At 38.6% G+C, this 11,152-nt stretch overlaps 1 protein-coding gene across 3 annotated transcripts; it reads right to left on the reverse strand.

Moving 5' to 3' along the window:
• Positions 1–349: 349 nt before the first annotated feature.
• On the reverse strand, positions 350–11,152 carry LOC103979435 (uncharacterized). Of its 3 annotated transcripts, none has more exons than XM_018824014.2 (9): positions 11,008–11,152; positions 10,159–10,915; positions 9,606–9,794; positions 7,694–7,786; positions 7,404–7,586; positions 7,213–7,315; positions 6,945–7,130; positions 3,515–5,991; positions 350–1,145 (listed from the first exon to the last, which is right to left on the reverse strand). In XM_018824014.2, the coding sequence occupies exons 2-9, from the start codon at positions 10,387–10,389 to the stop codon at positions 588–590; spliced, it is 4,020 nt and encodes a 1,339-aa protein (XP_018679559.2). In that variant the 5' UTR covers positions 10,390–10,915; positions 11,008–11,152; the 3' UTR covers positions 350–587. The 3 variants fall into 3 exon arrangements, with proteins under 3 accessions (XP_018679559.2, XP_018679560.2, XP_009393858.2); XM_018824015.2 differs by having other exon boundaries at positions 10,159–10,494; positions 10,749–11,152; XM_009395583.3 differs by having other exon boundaries at positions 350–1,142; positions 10,159–11,152.

Genomic DNA, 11,152 nt, shown 5'->3' on the forward strand with positions numbered 1-11,152 from the left:
TACCGAGACTTGAAAAGATTGCAGAATAATCATTTACTTTTAGAGATAAAATGTTAAGCCTGAATTAACACAAATAAGAATCTAGCACGCATCTATGACAAATCTAACCAAAACCATGGCTGAAATGAAACATAGTCATTATGCATTGCTGAATTCTGAAACAGGAAGCAAATAATATAATAACTCAATCAGATGAATCTGGAGGAGCAAATAATATAATATAGAATTACCAGTAATGCTCAATACCTGAAAGAGCAATGTTATGATCTAAGTTTCATTGTAGTTAAACCTTCTCTTTCAATAATGCTCAAGGACGGATAAAACATATATTCCCCAGGAACTTAAAGAATGACACTTAAGAATTTGAGGTTACCTGAAATTATCAGCATCAGAAAAACAACAGGAGGTATCATCAGACACTACCTGCCAAGCTCACATTCATGTCGTCGATGACATCTTTATTTGCTTCTAAAGCGTAGTTTACTTTTTTTAGCCCAAAATTAACTACAACAAGAATATGTGCAACAAAATAAACTTGCAAATCAAAATTGGAATGTGGATTACTTGTATACTTGCAGTGAAGAGGATCAATCTTGCGAAGACTGAGGAGTTCCTCCTTTGTAGTTGGAACCATGTCTTTGATCATACAGTCCACTTACAATCCCACCATTTGTCTTTGGTGCTCCTCCATTGCCACTTGATTGATGCACAGGCCTAAATGACCCAAACTTGAGTGGCTCAGCATGTGAACCATAACCAACTCCTTGATCATATGAATGCCCCAGAGGAATTGTTGGGTCAGATGCATTGACACCCTCGGAACTAGATGCAGTTTGTGGATGCATGCCAGGTGCACTTTCTGAAATATAGGATGAATTGGTAGATGCAAAAGACCTGCCTCGGCGTCGGTTTGAGGCAACAGGCTCACTCCTCCATGATTCCCATTTTTTCTCTTGGTTTTTTGATGCAGCCAGCTGGTCAGGCCGCAATCTTGGTCTCTCAGCCCGGTTGCGCCCATGGCCATGACCAAAAGCTCTTGGTTTTGAGCTGACCCAACTTCTATCCACAGGATCATCCTTGTCATAGTTACAGTTCCCTTCATGGTTTCTTGAACCTGATTGCCGATGATCTCCAAAAGAAACCTTCTAGTGGAAGGGAAAAAGGAAGAGAATAAGTTTGTTTTATCAATGCTTGACAATGTCAAATGATATATGCATCTATGACAGCTTTAATCATAAAAGAATTTCCTCATCACAAATTTCAAATAAATTTCACAGAAATCACACATTTTTTTCCTGTTTGCAGAAGCCACACAATCCATTTCAGACTCAGTCAACCGAGAATTAAAGAAAATCACCTAACTGAAGAGTCATCACTTTCAATCAGAATCATACTTAAAAAGCATCAACAAGGTGAAAGCATATTTTCTTGCAACAGAATTGGGTGTGGCAGCCAGGCCATGCTACAATCTACTTCTTAAAAATAAAGGTGAGACTTGGTTCATAGTATTGGTCAATTCAGCTAAATTGATTTGGATTTTGGCTAGGTTCTTGCCCTTATAGCCAGAAATAGGTAGGAATCATCCAGAATCAATTCAACTCCACAGAGTTGGCCAATTTTAGACAATTCTAGCCAATTTAACAGCTAGGAAGTACATATTAATTATTTTCTACTGCTAATGAATTATGTAAATGCAATTTAAAAGATTTTATAGATTAAGGATATCCATTAATAACAAAAACTACATTAGATTGATCTACAAATCTTAATGTGTATAAATATCATTAGCACCAAGCATGAGCAAACTTTCCTTTTAAGTTCCACCTTGTAAGGATCCTATTAGGGGCTAACTATCAAATGAAAAATCACAACCGGAAAGAACAAATACTGGTCAAGTCAGCTTGGCGGTAGGAACAGCGATTTAAAAAGGCGCTCGGGCGAGGCGAGGCGAGGCCCGAGTGCCTCGCTAATCTCCCAGGCGACGCTCTTCAAACAGGCGCCGCTTGGGCGCTCACCCGAGCCCAGGCGCTGGGCGCTTCGGGCGAGCGCCTGGGTTAACCAAGGCGACCGAATCAGGATTTTAGGTCTGGTTCGGTCCTGGTTCGGTCTTCGATGGTTAGTTGGTTCAATCGAACCAACTAAAACTGCTATAAGCGATAACCGAACCCTAAACCTCACCGCTGCCACTCCCGATCCCGCTGCTCGCAAACGCTACCGCTGTCATCGCTCGCGCCTCCCGCTGCTCGCCGCTCCTGCTCCCGCTACTTGACGCTATTGCTGTCGCTGTCGCCGCTCGCCGCTGTCGCTGCCTCCTTACACTCTGCTATCGCTCTCTCTTTTTTCAATTAGCAGGCTCAGCACTCCCTTACACTTCCTTCTTCTCCTTCTGTTAACAGTATACAGTATACTGTTAACAGTATAATGTATACTGTTAATATTGTTAGGTTTATTTGAAATTATTAATTTTTAATACTGTTAATAGATTTTCTTAATTTAATAGTATATTTTAATTTAAAATTTTAAATAATTATATTTATTAATTATATTATATATTTTTATATTTTAGCGTTTCGTTTCGCTCGGGCGAGCGCCTAGCGCCTCGGGCATTTTTGGACCTTGGCGTCTTTTGACTCCTAGCGCTTTTTAAATCACTGGGTAGGAAAATGAAAACATGATTGAAAGAAAGTTCAAGCCTTTCATTTTAATTAAAAGAATAACCAACGAACTTCATGTTTTTAACATGGGAAGGGCTCATAAGCACAGCTCACATTGAAATCAATAAAGCACCTAAAAGAAAAGAAGCACTCGAGTATTTACAAAAGTGCCTTCAAGGAGATATTCATAATTCCATATCTTGATAATAGCCATTTAAAAAGGAAGTCCTACACATTGAATATAATAATTTTAAAATTGAATTAATAATTTTAAAATTTTAGAAACCAAACTATTAAAAATGTGATATAACAAATAAAAAAGGTGTTTATTGAGTTTGTTCAATGGTCTATTATTCTATTGAACCATCCTCCATGCTTTATCAAGTAAAAGAGTAACTGGAATCGACAAGGACATGTGACATGAGTCCTTGTCAAGTCCGACATGACTCTTCTGTTATTATTCATAGTGCAAACTTGAGAAAGTTTCCAAGGGTCCATGCCAGCATTCTCCATCTGTTTCATTGGAGCATAGCCGGGTGAGCCACAAACTTCCATTCTTCTCCAAATTCCTCGGGCCTCTTCCTCTTCCTTTCTACTCATGTTCCTCTCTTACTCAAAGAGATCAATTCAAGTCGGTAGATAGAGTAATCCCTATCGTTGTTGTTGTTGTAGCTCAATTCAAGTTGGGACTCCTAGAGTAATCCCCATTTCACAACTATTTTGGCTCAGCTATAGACCATCCAATTTGGACAGACCGATCTAATTTTTTAAACATTGATCTTTTGACTAATTAGATAAAAGACACCATTCCATCAGTCTTAGAATTTTCTTATGATTTTAAAAATTTGTGAGAATCTTACAGAATTGGGCAGGTACGTTCCAGTACCACCACGATATGTTGGTGCTTCATCCGCATAATCCTGGAAGACACCTGAGGCCCGATCAGAACCAGGTTGGAAAGGCATAATAGGCACCAACAGAGGATTGTGCCCAGTCATCTGTGTATAGTGCAAATCAGATGACAATAGTTTGCCAGGACCATCCCATGGATAATGGCTGGGAAGATAAATTGGTGGTCTTGCAACAGGGGAAGTGTACATGAAAGGTCCAGGATAGGAGTTTTGGCAGGACCTTCCATATACCAGATTTTGCCAATGGCTCACTGAATCAATGTTGAAAATGTCAGAACTGAGCTCCTCAGATGATTCAGGTGCAGGAATTCTTGAAACTTTTGGACTTGCGAGAGCCTCAGACTGGTCAAGGCTCTCCACCAAAACAATATTTTGACCAGAAGAACTTTCTTGAAACTTAGCTGGTTCTTCCTCTCTATCAATTTGCTTTGCATATCCATCAGGATTTCCACTGTTAGATGTGAAGTCACCAAATGGAAGCATCAAGAATGGAACTGGTGGACCTGTAGCAACAAATGTCCCGGGAAGAACCTTGGAACAATTCACACCCCTCTGCCAGGAAGTGCCAACTAGCACTGGTGCAATGGGGATCAGTGGATCTGATTGTTTTTGTTCTGATTCATATTCAGAAAAATGCTTGCTTCTCACATGTGAGGTAGCCAAAGTTGCAGATTCTATGATTCTTTCAGACATGTCATTTTCCATGGTTGACAGAGGTATGCAACCAGAGGTGTCATCATCTATTTTTGAAGAAATATGATTAGATGAACCCTCAAATTGTAACGTGTTGTTTTCTTTTCCAAAAGCTGGTTTGCTTCCGCACTTGTTCCTTGCTAACCTCGGGAATTTTGCAGCTGACTGATGCCTAAGATATTCTGATGCAGGTTTGCTTCTGGAAGAACTAGCCCACGATAAAGTGGAGAACCTTGTGTTTGAACTCCTGAAGTTTGATTGAAGATCACTTCCTCTACTTGGTTTAGCTTGAAAAGGATCATTATAATTTTCTTTGGTCAATCTTCTGCCTTCTCTACCCAACTTATTATTCTGTTCCCGAGGTAAATAACCAGAACTATTGTCTCTTATCACAGGACTAGGACTCAATCCACCATCCAATTTCTGTTGCTTACCATCAAGATGAATCTGAGGACCACCGTCACCAAAATTAGATCCTTCTGAAAGACCAACATCATCTTCATTCGGGTTGCCATGACCATTATTCTCTGAGTTCAGCTCTGTCACAGCAGAATCATCATTAAAACTCTCCAAATTATCTACATTTGACCTATATGTGGCAGCGCAAAAATAATTGGGAACAGGGAAAGAAAAAAGAGTTTGACCAAACTGCATATTTGGTCCCCAAGGAGGTCCAATCAACGATAGATTAGAGGGTATATCTCCAGCCAAATTTCCTTTGGCATAACCTGTTGAAGTTGAAAGAGGAGACAATGTTGGAGGCAGAGGAAGAGGAGCTAGATGCATTGGCAATTGAACTTGTCCGTTAAACCAATGAATGTCAGACGACCCCATCATATTCACCAAATCCTGTTCTCGTTGCTGCATCTCTAATTTCTCTGAAACAGAAGCAAGTTCCTCCTCCATTGCAGTGAAGCCAACATCACCATGATAGCTTTTCAAAACAACGTTTGCATCAGAAGCAACTTCAAGGTTCTTTCGACATAAAGTCTGCCTCACTGATATATAAGCATCAAGAGAAGACTTTGAACTTTGATTGTCTGTAAATTCAGATCTCAAGTTTTTTCGTCTGTTATCAGAGTCAATCTTGGCAGGAAATTGGATTTTTTCTGTTTCTATAACTCTTTGATGCCTTCCCTGAGATGAATCTATGGAGACCTCTGTCAGCTCAGGACTATATCTCGTCCTTGCAAACTGAAATCTACTCAATTCTTCCTGGTCATTGACAGAACAATTAGAATTTAACAGTTTTTGGATTTTGTCACTTTGAACAGATCCACTAGGGCTATTGCTTGTTTCATGCCGATCAGTAAGTCTTGAGTTAATTTGCTTTCTGTAATATATCTGCCTCTGAGCACAAGAAACTACAGATGGATTGTTTATCCTGAATATGTTTGGATTGTTGGCAAGGACTTCAGAGGTGGCATTATGTAAACCATCATCAGTCTCAGCCAGATGCTCTTCCCCAATCTGCAACACAATATTTTCAATCTTCTTGTTGACACTTGTAGTGCTTTTTAAGTTGTTTGATTCTTCCACTGGAACAGTTTTCAGTGGTTGTAAGTGCCATAAATCTAAGCTAACATCAGGGCGATCACCACTCATATGCCTTTTCCATGTGTTCATAAAGAACTGATTCACTTCGGCAATTATGTCATCTTTTGGACATTCGATTAACCTGGCCAATCTTTTGGCCCCAAATGCAAAAGCACTACGTATCCTGAAGAAATTGCCTGACAAAAAGAAGTTATGCATAATTTTATTTAGAAGGCATAAAAAAACACCAACACTCTCTCTCCGCCACATAAACAAAAAAAAAAGAAACGAATGGCTAACAATCAATGAATGCAGATGTAACTGATCCAATGCACAAAGATGTGCAACCTTACATGCACAAAGTTGTATCTTATGCATGCACAGGATGGACTGATGGAAGATGGGCTATTGATGTTTTCAAATTACTAAAATGAAACACAAATGTTCCACATAAAATATAGCAGACAACACTGAGCAATATGTTGTCTAATAGACAGCTAAATCAAGCTTTAAGAAATATATATATGTATATATATACATCTGTAGGTTCTTTTGTGATGCTGAGTCCAGAAAAAAAAAAAGGTATTGGTACAACATCAAGTGTCCAATGAATTGATACAAACTAATGCACAGTCCCACTTTATGTGGGAATGCTCAGATGTTATTACCACTAAAAGCTTTCCACTCAAGCAACAACAAATATGTTGCATCATACCAGATTCTTGTAAAACCAAATTCCAAAGCGATTACCATTGATCAGGTAGAAAGCATAACTTCTAGAAATTTCATAGAAAAAAAATCCAAAACTCAAGCATAAGAACATCCAAAGAAACAAATCCAAATATTCCAAATTCGACACATCAAAAATAAAATACAACTAGAAACCAAAATATTCTGTTGTCCTTTACAACTAGTTTCAAATTTTGTCAAGCAAAAAACAGAAAAATCTTCCTGCGTTGAGGTTAACTATTTGAGCCAACATTAGGGCAATGATCTCCAAATCTTGAAACAATTACATGTAATAATATTAAAAAATAATCAAATTAACTTAATTAATTAGGCAGATTAAACATGACCATAACATCAGTGAGAATATGTTAGCAGATAGCATGGCTCCTGCCAACTGGAATTTAATGTTCAAGAGTCAAACCTTTGCTCACACTGCGTCCAAGATTGTTGTTTGTGCGTAGAGGATCAACAACATTGAAATGCTTTGGAACAAATGGTTGACTGTGGGTTTCTTTACCACCTGGCGTGACAGAAAATACTGAATTGCAATTGTCAAGAAATCTTTTACTAAACAACAACTTGCTGTTATCCTTTCGAGGAGGTTCCGCTGCATAAAATTCATCAGGCACAATCATAGAAACATAAGACATTTTAGCTCCAATATGCTGCAAAAAAAAACATAAACTTACCGGTCATATCTGGAAGTGAACTGATAGGAACTGGTCCCCAAAGACTAACACAATAGTTACCCCAATCAAAGTTGCCAAAGAATTCTAGAAAACGATATAAGACCTGTGGAGGCAAAATTTGGGACTAAAACTATGTATAAATTAAGTGGTGAGCAAAATAGAAATGTTTAATGCAACTAAATTTAGGTCACCTCAAGAGGGCCAGCAAATGAACTATTGAAGACATGAAATATGTAAAGAACCAAAGTCTCCAGGGCATATGTAGATATAAGTCCATGATGAGCACCAAGAATTCGACTTTCATAGTAACACCAAGCTTTAATTAATATAATACTCCGCTTGAATAGATGATTTTGATTTATAACATTGTCCATCTACGAAAAAGCAGAAGGTCAGTGAATCATAATCATGCATGAGCTAAACTGCTTCCAAGAGATGTGACAAAGAAGTTCAAAAGCACCACATAGGCGCACATACTAACCTCTTCAAGGAAACAAAGTGTGCATAGGCCACCGACTTGATTGAAAGAGATGTCCATGACAATATTTTCAACAAGACACTTTACAAGTTTGACCTGTAGTGGGATGGAAATTATACCAAAATGAACATTGAAATGTAACCAAATCTAACATCAAAATCTGAATCCGAATGAGTGGCAAGAGCAAGGCAAATGATTGACAAACAAAATGACCAAAAACAAGTTTTGCTTCAAATTTCAAACATATTTAAGTCCCATGTTTTGCCAGTAAGTTCTGGGGAGGAGATTCAGATTCTAATTATAATGACACTTGATAAAAGGAAAATGTGAATATGTTGAGTAAAAATAATCCATACAGTGAATATGTTTGGATACATGAAGATTGACAATATTTCAGACATAAAAAGACTCTCCAAGTGAAGCAAACACAAGTTTATTGTTTCCTTTTGTTGTACCAGTCTCAACAGATTTTTTAGCCAAATGTTTCTTTTGGAAGTCGTTACTTCTTCCCCAAGTCTCTGATGTAACGAAGCTACATGCCTTCGAGACGAAAACGTTTTCCCCATAAGACCCTAAGAATTATCATAGCTTGACATCCCTTTCAACTAATATGGACTCTGATCTAATCAAATCACTGTCTTTGATATATAACTAAAAATCTGAATGAGCATCCTTGAAGGAAAAAAACAGATTGACCTAATTGACATTACCCAAAACAGATTACACATTAACCTATACTAGATTCAATCAAACACCTCAAAATAAATTGCAACAGTTCATCCAATCATGTGAATCTTGTCCACAAAATTATGTGTCACACTAGCCTTTTGGCCTGATCTTCAAGTTTGTCTCTGCTACATGATCAACATAAATTTGGTTGTAGATTACTCCCCTAACTGCAATCTCTCGCATTATATACACTTTCAGCATATAGCACACATCAAGGAGATAATTTAAAGGCAGAAGAAATTGATACAAAAGAAAATTCTATAACCCAACGATTACAAAACCAGCTCTGATGCCAAAGTTAAATTTACTATTAGGGTCAATTGTATTATTTCACTTGAGATGCATCTAGGAGAATTTTATCCTAAAAAGACCTAAAAATTAATGCAATTTTACACCCTGTCCAAATTGAGGTAGATTACAAATCAATCAAATGACTCTCCCCAACATATAACTAAAGATTTGAACAAAGACCTTATAAAATGAGAAAAAAAGAAATCATGACCTCCATTCCAAACATATTACAGGTTCAGTATAGAATTGACTCAACTCTAACTTAAAACAAGCTTAAACCCTTTGCATCAGATTGCATCGTGCAAACATTAGGCTGATCTACATAAGAATAAGTTAGACATACACCTAAAATATTAGTTGGTGGTGATGTCCAAGATCCACTCACCAAAGGTTCAGGTTCAAGACCTCATCCAACAAATTTTTACACCTAAAATATTGGTATGACACGGTTTTAAACTTCTTCCGATAAATTTTACACCTATTATGTTAGTGTGGTGGTATATCAAACATACTTGCCACAGAGTTCGAAAATTCATCCAATAAATTTAACACCTAGAATATTGATATGGTGATATTTTACAAGGTCCACTTACCACATGTTGTGGGTTAGAAGTTTCATCTATCGAGAACTTAAAACCTATTTCAAAAAATTTCATACTTAAAAAATTGATCTGAGATTCTCATGTACCAAACTCACCTACCAAAGGTTGAGGGGTTCAACTTAATACCAATATTATATCAATAACAGTTAAGCCTATGAGAAAAATTATAAGCCAAATAACACAATTAGAAACATATAGGATTGACAGTAGTGTAGCTGTGTCCAGCAGCAGCAGCATGTTAGCATCAATTGAATAGGACTGAAAGAATAAAAACAGGTTAAATCCTGTCACACCTCTGCTTGGATGTATTTAACTTCTTTTACACAAAATTCAGCATTCTCACTCTTTTCTTCATTCTCCAATACACCACAAACCGCAGTAGCCCATGCATCCTTCAAATTTTTGTTATCACTGAATGCAGTCAGGTCAATGTCTCCATCAGGTAAATAGGTCTTGAGAGGTACTGATCCAAATGTGGAAACCTAAAAACCAGCATGAAAGTTAAAATTTGAGATAGCACACATGTTAGCAAGATTAACGAAAAACAAAAACCCATCTACAAGGAGGCATATCTACAGCAGTATGTAAAGCATATTTACATTATCAGTCTTAAGAAGATCCAACTTTTAGATGGCTGCTTACTTTGCAGAAACACTAAAAGAGCCAAAAAGCATCGTCCTCAAGTATTACCAATCAGTATTTTTGACAGTAAGTGTAATGGTGAAATTAACAGTCAAGATGTGTGCTTAATTTTCTGTTTTACAATAACTGATAATATATTAAAGAAGTGCAAGTTTATTACTTAAATAACTATTATCTGGCTGTAGCACATGAGAAAATACTCACCCGGCAGGAGAAGCACTTCAGGATGAGCCGCTGGACATAGTTGGCTACAGCATTTCTGCGCTCCTCAGATGATTGATTGGGCTGAATACGTGCAATCAGCTCTGCCGTTTGTCCCTCTGCCTTAAGCCATCTGTCTGCATCAAGCACTCGGGTCAACTTGGCTGTTTCCTCAGACAGAAGGCCATTGGGCAATGAGCCACTAAGCTGCGCGCAGCCTCCATGATCGCCCATGTGAGGCTACCGTGATGTAACTATCCAGTGCCCTCACAATTACCTCCTTTCCTCCCCGCTTCCAGTGGTGAAAAGTTGAAAAGACAACTCTATTTGCTAGAAATGCTGCATAGTTGCACAAAGTAGCTGCTAAAAAATGTATCGGAACAGCGAAATTGATAAGCCTAGTCTCAGATCCTCAGCCATAGTGAGAACTGGAAGTAGAAACACCAAGTCTTTTGGTCCCAACACGAAGAAGTCAGCATGCCAGATAGTAATCAAACAAACTATCCTCCACCAGCGGTAACAGATGAGCAAATTTACCCCAGTTGAAGAGTAGACGAAACTTAATCGACAACAGAACAGACAAATTTCCGTACCAAATCGCTGTATCCAACTAAAGCCCAATCAATCGAGGCCCTAAACTCGAGCGATCGAACCAACCAACGGAGGAGAGCGCCACGCGGCGAGATTCCCCCGGTGCCATGAAACTCGAGCGACCGACGACGGGGCGACGAAACCGAGGTTCCATCAACTGCAGCAAAACCTAGAACGGAGGGGAAACGAGAAGGAAACCTAAAAAGCAAATGCAGCGAGAGAGGAACCCGAGAATTGAGGCGGCGACGGCGTAAAGCGCACCTCCAGACGACGGCTCGAGCGTAGGCTACAAAGATCTCGCAGCGGGGATCGAGGAAGCGAGCAAGCTTGCGAGGAGGAGGAGACGAAGAAAAGGAGGAGACATGGCTGTAAAGAGAGGGATCAGCATCAGCGTACAAACCTCTTG

The sequence above is a fragment of the Musa acuminata genome, chromosome BXJ1-3 (genome assembly GCF_036884655.1).
Source record: "Musa acuminata AAA Group cultivar baxijiao chromosome BXJ1-3, Cavendish_Baxijiao_AAA, whole genome shotgun sequence".
Taxonomy (NCBI): domain Eukaryota; kingdom Viridiplantae; phylum Streptophyta; class Magnoliopsida; order Zingiberales; family Musaceae; genus Musa; species Musa acuminata.